Here is a 13,040-nt window from a genome sequence, read left to right on the forward strand (position 1 = left end):
AGTAGCCAATTGATGAGAACCACACAGAAACGACAAGACAGAAATCCTGCTCAAAACATCTAATTTAAAAGAGCCCATATAGAAAAGATGCTGACTAATTTCGAACTAAAATGATATTAGTGTAAGTACTCGTAGGTAAGAAATAAGTATCAAGGCAAGAACTAAGAATTTTATCGAACTTGACAAAGGTTTTAAAATAAGAAATGAAAATAAGTATCAAATCTGAAAACAATTTATAAAATAATTTCTAGCCTTTACAGTATTTGTTGATGATAGCCAATTAACTAATTTTAGGAATGCTGATACATTCTTACTGTTTATGTAATCGATACTTAGTGACAAAGATTTGCAAAAAAATCAAAATCTCATGAAAATTAAATTAATCATTTTTTTTATTTTATAATGGTCTCAGAGTGCCATGGTATTATTTAATTTATTAAATGGACATTGTGTGATGGCAAGTGTAAAACTTAAAAAATACAGGAGAAATTATGAATGTACAATTATTTTTAAGCTAGAATTAAGACTTAAATTATCATGATTAATTATTATTTATGTTAACGAATAAATGCGTTACCAAATTATATTAGACAGTTAACAGTAGACACTGTGATAGTATTGAGGCCTAGAATTTCAAATTGTTTTCGTAAAAACTGATTTTATTAACGAATACAATACAATATTTCTTTTCTATAAGTAGAGCTTAAATTTTTTATTTTGTTTTCCCTTTAAAATTTTCTCGAAACCTATTTTTCATAATTATGTTTTAGCATCTGATTAAATATCATAACAACTAGGTCCTTTTAATGTTTGTGTTAAATTAATACATAATTAAGTAATTTCATATGAATAGTACAATCACTTGTTGTTTTAATAATATTTTTATACGGAGTAACAACTATAATGAATGTAATTTGTTGATAATGTTATTATGCGATGAATATTTTTGTAATAAAAATTTAACATTATTTGCTTGTTTCAATTTTAACCTGACAGGCTAATGTTTAGGCTTTCATTTTCATAAAAGATATAAAAATATTTGTTAATCTTATATATATTTTTTATAATCATACCTAGTAGTAAAAGTAATTGATATAGGCAATAATAGTACCTAAATTCTATCATAAAATAAGGTTCGTTACGTCATCATCACTATACCTACGATGACGGAAATAAACAAGATAACAATCAATTTTACGCGTTTCCTAGTCTAATTAAAACATCTCTAGACTAATTAAAACATCCATTGATAACCCTCTATTTATCAAATTATTTTACAATCATAATAATTAGTCTTATACAGGGTTATCACGAGTTATCAGTAATCTCAGCTTGGTATTGCAGTCGATCGGTGCATCGGATGCAGTTTTAACGTTGTTTATTTTAGTTTAAATTAATATGACATTAGATCTGTTGAAATTATTTTATGTGTCAACCGTTTTTCTCCAGTGTGTGCGTTGTGAGGTAAGAAAAAGAATTGATAAACAGCTTTTTGAAATAAATTAATAATTCATATACACTTCTACGTTTACATCTACACTAGAAGAAAGATATTTTGATAGTTTGTATTGAATAGGCTCCGAATCTACTGGATCGATTTTAAAAATTATTTTACCGTACACGGGACGAGGTTTGCCGGGTCAGCTAGATCACAGTAAAAGAGCTTTGTTCTTGTCGGCGGATCCATTCTCAGTCATCCCTAGACTCTGCCAGCACCTTCAAATCTCTGTACTTTGAATAGCCATCAAAGAATTAATTTTGATTATCAATTTAGATAAATAAAATTATTTCATTTCACATAAATAAACCTGCCATTAAAACTTCAAAAATACATTGCTCATAAATTATCATTTCTCGATTTGAATGCCTACTAATTTATAAATCCCGATTCGAAGTTTTCAGTAGACGAGGTGAACAACCTAATACAACTATACAACGTGAACATCAACGCATCGCTGACGCTCACCAAGAGCGACAAGGAGCTGCTCAACTCCTGGGCGGAGACACACCAGGTGCAGCAGGTCAATGTGACCACCAAGTACCGGCTGCAGATGAGCAGGCACAGAGAGCATGCGTTTCGGAGAGGCGATGTTGACAAGAAGGTACCATTCATTTTTCTATTATGACGATGATGACTATGTTTTTCGGGCGCATACTGATAAATGAATGAGTGAACTTTAATGCTAACTTTTTTTTACAAACCTAAGCAAGCAGAACTCATATTGGCCTGTACATTTAGTGTGACCATTTCAAAAGAAAAAATGTATGCTTGGATCCTATCCATAAAACGTGGTTAACTTTTGGCGGATCTTTAACTTCACCCCTACAGCAATTCTTGAAATATAAGGGAAACTGTTCATTGGCAATGATTCAGCATTACATTTTTTCAGTGGACACAATGCATCGATATTTATTCAGAAAACTTAAAAAGTACAAACCATAAGTACTATGAAGACGAAAGTGAATGTCTTAAAACTGCCAATGGAGACGATAAAGAACCCAGGAAAGCAGTCGATCAAATAGAAAAAGAGGTAATGGACTCTTGCAGGGTGCAATACTCGGCCCAATGATGAATCTTCCTAAATGTTAATTAAATAACTTATTTATAATTGGTGTTATTTTCAGATTAAAAAATGGCGGAAGAGCTTCAAGTATCTTATTCATTTGTGTGAAATTGAACATCCTGATAGCGAAGAGAATGCTAAAACTTGTTTAGTCGAGTATGTTAGTAAAATTACATTTTCATATTATATTTAGATTTTGTACATTATCGGTGATACACAGTAATTTGAATAAACTCAAACATTGTTACTTAGCAACAAATAATTTGAATTTGATTTGGTTTCAGATTGAAAGAGACAACTACAACTTCACCCTACAAAGGCTGATGCTTCTAAAGCTAGAAGCGATGGGTCAGCTCTACATCAAACTATCCTCATCGATAGAAAATTTGGAAGAGTGCCTGAAAATTACCCTGTCTGGGTACCTAGAGAGTGCCAGGTCCTTGTTGACATCTATACACAGGTGCTACAATGGGAGAAGAAAAGAAAATTCTACTGATTTAAACGCATAAGTCCAAACGGTAAAACATAATACTCATAACTCTTAGGATCAAAATTGCTCAACCAACTTCAGCACTAAGTAGGTACTATCCTAGGACGTCACTCGAAGGGAATCGTCTATAACTTTAACAAACTATATTTAAAATATTTTTAATTAATTATTATTGATAAAAATTGTGTATTTGCATAAAATAAGACACATTAATTGCGTTTAATCACTAACTAATTGCGTTTAATCGCGGTTGGGAGAGGGGACGCAAATTCCACGGACCGGCAAACTTAGCGCGAACGGGTAGTAATGTATTGTTGTAAGAAAGAAATCACGTGTAACCTACCTAGCAATAATAACACAATTTAAAATTAAATAGGTTGACTCTCGTTGATATTAATTAAATCACCATGTAGGTTACGTTATGCTAAAAACAATCAGTGTACTTACCAGTTCTGCAGTCCGCCTGCACCACGAATTCAGAAACGCCAACCACGTTTTCTTGTATCGCTCCTTCTACCCTCGATAGAAGTCACATTAATGTCCATGAGTGACTAATAGGCACACATCACAAACACACACTTCACAATATTGTTCACGTAATGTATTTAGCGGTGACCAGATACATAGATGGGGTCTAAAACCGCGATATGGACACTTCTAGACTGTTCTAGATTGAAACGGTAACTCCGGTGACGCGACGACGGCCGGAGAGATCGACAATAAGTCGTAGACTGAAGTAGGCAGCGATGGTAGCGGAAATATGTTGAAGAAAAAGTGGGTAGTATAAAAATGCAAAATAATTTGACAGCTGTCAGTGATACCTGAATGTCTCCAACTTCCTCATTGGCCCTAGAGCAATTCCAAGTATACCATCAATAAAAGCCTAATTAGAGTCATCAAACCTCTCAGTCATTCAATTAGAGCCATTAGAACTTCATAACTATGAGTTGTTTTCTGTGTGTAAGCTGAGGACACGTGTCCCCAGCTGACACATCTGTATCTTCGTAAATATTTATGCTACGATAATGTATTATACCTCAAAAATTACAGTCGAATCCAAATAGTAGGCTTTCCACTTTTCAAGACTTTAGCTCAAATACTGTTAAAACCACGATCAAAAAACTATGTGCGAGCTGGAGTACCGTGTCTCCAGCTTACACATCTGTATCTTTGTAAATAATTTTAAGCTACATCAATGTTTTATATCTCATAAATTAAAGTCGAATAAAAAAACCCGACTTCAAATCTTTCAAAGCTTTATCTCGAACCGTTTTCGAACTACGAACCGATATGTATGTGTAAGCTGGTGACACGTAACACACGGTGGATTATTAAAACCGTATAAGTTAGAGTTGCGTTTTAAAGATCAAATAATTCGTTATAATTAAAGTACACACGAGACATAATTTCAAATCTCTAGGCCTCTTAGTTTCAGAATTAAAAGCCAAAAACTATTTTCCCGCCAAATAATTCAAATAATGTGGGTCGACTGCGATGTTGCCGTTCCGTGCGTCCACTAGAGCAGTCGAATTTGAACCTAAAAACTAGTAGCGTTTGAATCATTTTTATTTGTAGTTTAAATCATTTAATTTCGATTATAAGAATTTTAGACTAGGAGCCGGCTGATTTGTGTATTGAGTACCTAATAACCTATATTTTATAAATAAATAATAATAAATAATGGTTGAGTCCCGGGAAAGGACGTAGGATAGATTTTATCCCGGTTTTTGAAATATGATAAAGATTTTCATCATCATCATAAATCATCTGAAAATTATAAATAACTTGAAAAAATCGAGTATTCGGGTAGCCCTAGTGATACTCTACCTCTGGGCTTCGGCTTGACAGTACTTTTTGGGAAACCTTGTATATGTCGTTATGTTCGCTTATTCTTGTAGTTAATTTTTTTTTTATTTGATTCTTCAACAGAAGAAGAAGAATTCAATGAGGGTTTTCGCTATTGGAAAATCCGCCAGATGGCAATACGTAGACGCGAGGTCCAAATGCTGCATGATTGGTTATTTTTGACATGACATTGACAGATATGTCAAAATCCACCAATAACGCAGCATTTGGACCTCGCGTCTACTTATTGCCATCTGTTCTGGCGGATTTTTCAATCGCGAAAACCCTCATTGTCAACTGTGTTTGTCATAGAGCAAAATCTGTTTGTAACCATAGAGCAAAATATAGTTGTTGCCCATTTTTGCCACTTGACGTAGCAGAATCGTGGGACTTCACGGTATTTAAATAAAAATTAAAGTGGTTGCGTTTAGAAACGCCACAAATATTTGAGCCTTTGGAAACAAGTTCGTTACTTGTATATTAAAATATAATTTTGTTTTACCTAGCTTTTTCTTATTAATAAAATATAGGTTATTAGGTACTCAATACACAAATCAGCCGGCTCCTAGTCTAAAATTCTTATAATCGAAATTAAATGATTTAAACTACAAATAAAAATGATTGAAACGCTACTAGTTTTTAGGTTCAAATTCGACTGCTCTAGTGGACGCACGGAACGGCAACGTCGCAGTCGACCCACATTATTTGAATTATTTGGCGGGAAAATAGTTTTTGGCTTTTAATTCTGAAACTAAGAGGCCTAGAGATTTGAAATTATGTCTCGTGTGTACTTTAATTATAACGAATTATTTGATCTTTAAAACGCAACTCTAACTTATACGGTTTTAATAATCCACCGTGTGTTACGTGTCACCAGCTTACACATACATATCGGTTCGTAGTTCGAAAACGGTTCGAGATAAAGCTTTGAAAGATTTGAAGTCGGGTTTTTTTATTCGACTTTAATTTATGAGATATAAAACATTGATGTAGCTTAAATATTTACAAAGATACAGATGTGTAAGCTGGAGACACGGTACTCCAGCTCGCACATAGTTTTTTGATCGTGGTTTTAACAGTATTTGAGCTAAAGTCTTGAAAAGTGGAAAGCCTACTATTTGGATTCGACTGTAATTTTTGAGGTATAATACATTATCGTAGCATAAATATTTACGAAGATACAGATGTGTCAGCTGGGGACACGTGTCCTCAGCTTACACACAGAAAACAACTCATAGTTATGAAGTTCTAATGGCTCTAATTGAATGACTGAGAGGTTTGATGACTCTAATTAGGCTTTTATTGATGGTATACTTGGAATTGCTCTAGGGCCAATGAGGAAGTTGGAGACATTCAGGTGTCAGTGATATTATTATTTTGTTGGAATTCTGGCAATGGAAAGTTATTGATTAAGCCTAAATGCAAATTGTCAGATTTATAATAAAATATTTTCTTTTATGTAATGGCGATAAATGAAAATTGTAAAAGATTTCTATCAGTAATCTGTGATAGTGATTTATTTACTATTTTTAATTTATTTTATTTTTAGGTTGGATTTAATAAAACAATTATTTTGTATGAAAATCATCTTGTATTTTTCATTATTAAATAATACTTTTTAGGTATAAAATTCATTGACAATATTTACACAATAAAGTCTATATTACTGACTATTCTTGATTAATTATTTTGTTATTAAAATAATCTGTTCCAAAAGATAGGTTTAACTTACTTGAAGGAAAGTCTTTATTGGTCCCTTAGTTCCAAATATAATTTTCAATGAATTACACTAATAGTATAAACAATTTGTACACTAATTGTATAATTTACAAATATGGCAATTACATGGTACTATTACTACAAAAATGACATTGGTTTTACACTATAATGATATCTTCTTCTTTTTTTAATTATGTTTATTATTGTCATTGTTTCACCCGCCTGGTTTTATTTATAATATTCTTGTGTATAATTAATATAAAAATATTAAGATTCATAAATGGGTGACCTCTAAGATCAATTATTAAATTATTTTAATAATATTATGCACATTAAGCATCAAAATATTCAACATACATAAGTACTGTACACGATTCATGACAAATACAACATAATTATAGAAACAGGACATTGGCTAAGATCGCATAGAAATTCTTGATAGGTCAGATCGATAATTTGTTTATAATAATACCTTAGTATAAAAGCAATCCTAAATAAATGGACGTTGACAATGTATTACAATAAACAAAAATATTACATTATTCAAATGGTAACAATCCTAGTAATAATAATTTAGACAGTCTTGGTCAAAATTGTGAAAAAACTCCAAAAGTAAAATAATACATTGCCAACATGCATGACAAAAATTAAATAGCTAAAGCTTTCCTAAATACATTAATATGTGACTTAAAATCAGAAATGTGTTATAGTAACACAAATTCATAAATTATATTGTTGGACAATAGGATACAATTTCCTTAAATCTATAATTTGCTCATAAGTTAATTTTGACTGTACCCAGTTTAATAAACTTCTCTTAAGAACAAAACTGAGAGTGTTCCACAAGGTAGTATTTTGGGTACACATCTATTCCCTATAAAGAAAAATCAGCTCTGAATCATCACAATAAAGTGGACCAACACAGTTATCTGTGATAAATATACATACAATCAAATAGGTATAGAACCTTTATAAGCGGTCAAAGTAGACCTTTCAGACTTGAAGCCTGAATATCTAAGTCGTGTATAATTTACAAGTAGCTTTACATACATTATCATAGTTGTCCTAAGCCTGCTGAAGGCCGAGGCGGCGGCTCGGGAGTATCTGGGGATGGCGGCTTAAATGTGCTGCCCTGGAAATGAAGATTAGAATTTAAACGATTGTAAAGTCAACAGCACAAAAGGATTCACAGTTTCGTACGCACACAAAATCGCACCTAATTATACAACTACGAAAATTGTACAGTATTGAGGTTGATATTCTGTCTTAATACTGCTATAGTTTTTATTGTGAAACCATGAGCTTCATGGGGAGTGAGCTCATTATACCGCACCCCCGGTGCGACACTGTCACTTTTGCAAAAAATTGAGTTAAATATCCAATAATGATCCTAGAGCACCCCTTTACTTGGAGCGATAACGTTATTTTTGTACTACGCATACGCATAGTTTCGTTATGTTTTAGTAAATGCTGTTCATCTCATCTATTTTACATTTTAAAACATTGTTTTGTGAGGTATAAATTTAAATTTCTAGAAAAACTACATTATTTGCATAAGTGACAGTGTCGCACCGGGGGTGCGATTACGTTTCCTGCAATATTTTCCAAGTTGTCGGCCTATGAAGTGGAAGGCCTCTCTACCGGATTTCTTGGTCTCACTGTTCGGTCTTTCTTGTCCCGCAAGTCGAATAAGACTCATGTCTAAATCCTCTAACCATGTAAAATGAAGTGAAATGATACGCTTCCCGTGATATTCATCAACTCATTGGTTCATGAAGGGCTTATCTACAGTACGAGAAGGTATAGTAAAATAAGTTTACCTGGAATCCTAGGGCGGCTTCTAGCGGCGTGGGCGAGTCGCCGCCCAGCGTGGCGTAGTCGCCGAACCGCTCCGCCGTGCGCGATGTTTGGATCGTAGCGTACGTGTTGTCCGGCTGCAAATAGACACGATCACTTTAATACAATAGAATAGATTATATTTGGTCCAAATAAAACAATTGGTATGTTCTAAAGTACGGCCTAAAGGTTCGACCAAACCAAAGGGTGCAGCCGGTCGCACCGATAACATCGATATGAAAGAATAGCGAGTCAGCAAAACTAAGACAAAAGGCTGCATACAGGGTTCAGTATGCGGCCCAGCCTATGGATCCTAGATGTACTGCTATTGCCTTCCGGATGCTACCTCCAAGCATATTATGCAGACAACGTTTTATTAATTGTTCACTCACATAGCATTGAGCACCTAGAATCAACCACCAATTTTGATAAATAAACTAATTAAAATCGTATAATGGGTTGAAAGGGTTAAATCAGAATTTGCTGACGTTACAGATATTACTCGTCTGTAATTGACTCCTGTCACATAAAAAAAATTGGGAGTTTGATTTTTCCAAATGTAACTTCTTAAAATTCTGCATCGGAAAGGAACTCACCGGCGCCTGATCAGGCGGCTGGTCGGGCTGGTCGCCGAACACGTTCATGGTGAGCTCCTGCTCCTCGTAGGGCCGCAGCTTGGTCTCCAGCCACAGCGGGTTCAGTTCTTCCAGGATCCGGCGCCGAGCTAGACTGTCTCCTTTGCTGGCCTACATGGGACACTCACCGGCGCCGAGCTAGACTGTCTCCTTTGCTGGCCTACAAGAGACACTCTTTTTTTCTTTTTTTTTCTTTTTTCAGCCAAATGACGTCCACTGCTGGACAAAGGCCTCCCCCAAGGTTTTCCACAATGAACGGTCCTGCGCTGCCCGCTTCCAGGCTCTTCCCGCGACCTTTACCAGATCGTCGGTCCACCTAGTAGGAGGCCTGCCCACGCTACGTCTTCCAGCCCGTGGTCGCCACTCGAGAACTTTCCTGCCCCAACGGCCATCGTCTCTACGAGCTATGTGCCCCGCCCACTGCCACTTGATTTTAGCAATTCTGCGAGCTATGTCGGTTACTTTGATTCTCCTGCGGATCTCCTCATTTCTGATTCGATCACGCAGGGAAACTCCGAGCATAGCCCGCTCCATCGCCCTTTGGGTGACCTTGAGCCTTCTTATGAGGCCCCTTCATATATAGTAAGCGACCACGTCTCAGATCCGTATACCATCACTGGCAACACGCATTGGTAAAATACTTTCGACTTGAGACACTGCGGTATTTCGGACGTGAGTATATGGCGAAGCTTCCCTCACCGGCGAGAGACACTCACCGGCGCCTGATCAGGCGGCTGGTCGGGCTGGTCACCGAACACATTCATGGTGAGCTCCTGCTCCTCGTAGGGCCGCAACTTGGTCTCCAGCCACAGCGGGTTCTCTGTCGTGCTCAGCTCTTCCAGGATCCGGCGGCGAGCCAGACTGTCGCCTTTGCTTGACTGCATTGATGGGGGAGGTATCACCCTGGAGATGGAATTATGGTTGATAAACTTTACTTCTCTGATCAGAAAACCCTTCAACCCTTGAAAAGGAGGCTGACAATAGTGATTGAGTTTCTTGCGCTGCTTCTTCTCAGCACTGGCCCATTTATTGTCCCGAAGCAGTGGTAGGGTTAATATTGGGACGTGTAAAAGTGCTTTTTAAAAAGCCTATTTGCAAAAACAAATGAGTTTTATGAGTTTTTTTTTATGAGATTGGGGAATTCATTAGCATACTAGTCTTTATTACATCGAGGGGAGATATCACCCTGAAGATCTAATAAATTGTTGAAATCTTTAGTGTAAGTGATGCGACAAAGTGTAATTGCTTTCGGGACTTACCAATGTTTGAGACAAGCGCAGACTACAATGAAAGTGACGATTCCAGTGAACAGCACAATCAGCAAAGCTATTAGTGCCGCTAGGGCTGGGTCGAAGCTGTCTGGTGCTGAAAAATGCAACGTTTAATATTAATAGATATTCACGGTTTTATTAGCAATAGGGCCAAAGGCGAAGGAATCATAAAGAATTTGTAATCTCACGTTACAACCTACGCTATACATGAAGAGTTGACTTTCCAAAAAAGACAAAAGACATGGTAGAACTCTCGTTAATATTAACAACTTAACTGTGACTGTATTTAAAAAAAAGACGTTGTCGTCAGTGCATTACAAAACAAAAGTTAAATTGATGATCATCAAACCTTTAGAAGTAGCGCTGGCTGCAATAAGCGTCTCGACTCCAAACTCCTGGTAGATGTCCTTGAGGTCGTCGAACTTGGAGTCGATGGTCTCTAGCACCCTTTCTACTGGAAGCACCTGGTACGTCGAAGGGTCTACCGCCAGAAGGTGGATTTCGCACCTGCAATAAAAAATCAGGTTATATCAATCAGTTCTCGCTCTTCCATATTATATTTTGAACTAAAACGAGTCACAGTTGTAACATGTTGCAATTTTTTCACAAAACATTAAGTATTCAGATCCGGCTCGAAGGACCAATGCTAGATTCCTTATGCAATAAACACAGTTCCTAATCATCATACCACCTGTCAGCCTGCACTAGCGGAACCCTCCTGCCGGGAATTATGAGAACAACATCCTAGACGGTATCCCACTTAACATCAGGTGCGATTGTGGTCAAATAACAACCTTGTTATGCATAAAAAAAGGGACGCCAGCCGCTTCTGAACTCCTTCCACTACCAACCACATAATTGTACAGTTTCTTGAAGACCTTAAGCGTAAAGAGTTGCTGTAGTCTGGTCTGTGAGCACGTAGAATTTTGTCCAATGACCCCAAGCTACCCATCCTTATCGCTCGCGCGTAATTATGTTGCTATCGTGCTCGCACACTCACTGCGGGTGCCAGTCGCACAGTCGCGACAGCAATATAATTACGCGCGAGAGATAAGGATGGGTAGCTAGGGGTCATTGGACAAAATTCTACGTGCTCACGGACCGGGTTTTAGAAGACTCACCAGTCGTCATACCGCCTATCAGCTTGCACCAACGGTAGTCTTCTGCCAGGGACTAAAAGAACATTCCCAGCAGTAGCCAATCGCTTCTGAACTCCTCCCACCGGCGCACTGCAGCTTCGGGATACCACCATGCGGATGAGCGACGAGCGGTCGATTATCCACACCTGTGTATGTAGAAGTTGGAGATTATTGTTCTACAGTTCGCTAAGAAACTGTTGATTTCATAAATATCATTTATCTTCTACATTATTATTTTAAGTAATTCGATGCTAAATTCTCCAATTCCGAACAGAAGCGTTGGGGAGGCCTGATGTTTGCATATAATAATTGTTCCCTAAGTAGCTTTATCTGCTACTTACTAGTGTAGTAAGTTCGATAGAACTTTCAGCTACCTACATTTTTCTATTTTATTAGAAAACATAATTCAATATCAAAATGACCGGTTGACTAAATTGGTAACTTTTTCATCATCATCATTTTCAGCCACAGGACACTCACAACTGAACATAGGCAATGAGAGAACTCAATGATTCCAGGCTTACGTCCTCCTCTGCGCTTGGATATTTAGATCTCTGCTACCCCATATGTTTTTCATGAATTAATTCCCAAAATAAAGCTACTATACTATAGTCTAGAATTTTGTCCAATGACCCCAAGCTACCCATCCTTATCGCTCGCGCGTTATATTGCTGTCGCGACTGTGCGACGGGCGCCCGCAGTGAGTGTGCGAGCGCGACAGCAACATAATCAATCGCGAGCGATAAGGATGGGTAGCTAGGGGTCATTGGACAAAATTCTACGTGCTCCCGGACCAGACTATAGCATGGGTATTGGGTACTCACATAAACCTGTGCTTTAGCCTGTCTGTGCGGCGGCGCGGCCTCCTGCGCGATGATGTCCAGCACGAAGCGGTCCTGGTTGTACTCCGACATGTAGTGCGCCGTCATCAGCACGCCTGGGAGGATCCATCATGAGGAATTAGGCTTAGAAATGTGTTGATAAGTGAAGGGACATCTATGTAACGCTTAAACGCTTGTGCCTGAGGTATAGGGCATATTATGACGTGACAGAGACATAATATAAATCTGTAGGCCTAAGATGCGCGCCGTGATAACTTTTATCGACGTCAATTTGTACGGGCAAAATCGATAAAATGGCGTGATAACCGCCTATCACGGCGCGCATCTTAGGCCTACTGAAGGAGATTTGAAGTCTCGCGAATAATAAGTACAAGAATTTCAAAGTAGTTAGTATTGAATTAGCTGAGCGTAATGTAACTTAACACGCGCCTATACTAACAAATATTCAACATGAACAGCGATGTCATAAGATTACAAATATTTGTATCTTAGGTATTTCTGTAGGTTTTCGAAAAAAAAGCACTAGAATCACTAGATAATAATTGCGAGCTAGGAAGTAAATAGGATTACTTATTTAGAAATTTCAAAACAACATGCAGCTCACTGTGGCATCTTACGGGACTATTCCCACCTCTCGTTCCCACCGCTGCAACTCCTGTGTAGCCAGGATCTACAGCTTGACCGCCACAAAAACCCAAC

At 37.3% G+C, this 13,040-nt stretch overlaps 2 protein-coding genes across 2 annotated transcripts in view; one reads left to right on the forward strand and one right to left on the reverse strand.

Annotated features, from left to right (window-relative positions):
• The first annotated feature begins 1,361 nt into the window (after positions 1-1,361).
• On the forward strand, positions 1,362-3,073 carry LOC135076737 (uncharacterized). Its single transcript, XM_063971158.1, has 4 exons — positions 1,362-1,464; positions 1,896-2,102; positions 2,391-2,531; positions 2,849-3,073. Exons 1-4 carry the CDS (start codon positions 1,399-1,401, stop codon positions 3,071-3,073), a joined length of 639 nt encoding a protein of 212 aa, XP_063827228.1. The 5' UTR covers positions 1,362-1,398.
• A 3,404-nt stretch (positions 3,074-6,477) lies between these two features.
• LOC135077056 (cadherin-87A) overlaps positions 6,478-13,040 on the reverse strand; it is a 76,032-nt gene continuing 69,469 nt past the window's right edge. The window contains exons 30-36 of the mRNA XM_063971652.1: positions 12,324-12,436; positions 11,482-11,645; positions 10,710-10,867; positions 10,349-10,454; positions 9,806-9,992; positions 8,439-8,552; positions 6,478-7,750 (exon numbers count right to left, since the gene is read on the reverse strand). Coding sequence (XP_063827722.1) covers positions 7,673-7,750; positions 8,439-8,552; positions 9,806-9,992; positions 10,349-10,454; positions 10,710-10,867; positions 11,482-11,645; positions 12,324-12,436 — 920 coding nt within the window. The 3' untranslated portion in view covers positions 6,478-7,672. The remainder of the gene's footprint in view (positions 7,751-8,438; positions 8,553-9,805; positions 9,993-10,348; positions 10,455-10,709; positions 10,868-11,481; positions 11,646-12,323; positions 12,437-13,040) is intronic.

This window comes from Ostrinia nubilalis, chromosome 12, assembly GCF_963855985.1.
Source record: "Ostrinia nubilalis chromosome 12, ilOstNubi1.1, whole genome shotgun sequence".
In the NCBI taxonomy this organism is placed as follows: Eukaryota; Metazoa; Arthropoda; class Insecta; order Lepidoptera; family Crambidae; genus Ostrinia; species Ostrinia nubilalis.

Excerpts from the sequence above, each read along its gene's own strand:
- LOC135076737 (XM_063971158.1), top strand. The coding sequence starts at position 1,399 with ATGACATTAGATCTGTTGAAATTATTTTATGTGTCAACCGTTTTTCTC. Across the intron at positions 1,465-1,895 it reads TCCAGTGTGTGCGTTGTGAG|TTTTCAGTAGACGAGGTGAA; the intron begins GTAAGAAAAAGA and ends CCCGATTCGAAG. Across the intron at positions 2,103-2,390 it reads GAGGCGATGTTGACAAGAAG|TGGACACAATGCATCGATAT; the intron begins GTACCATTCATT and ends ACATTTTTTCAG.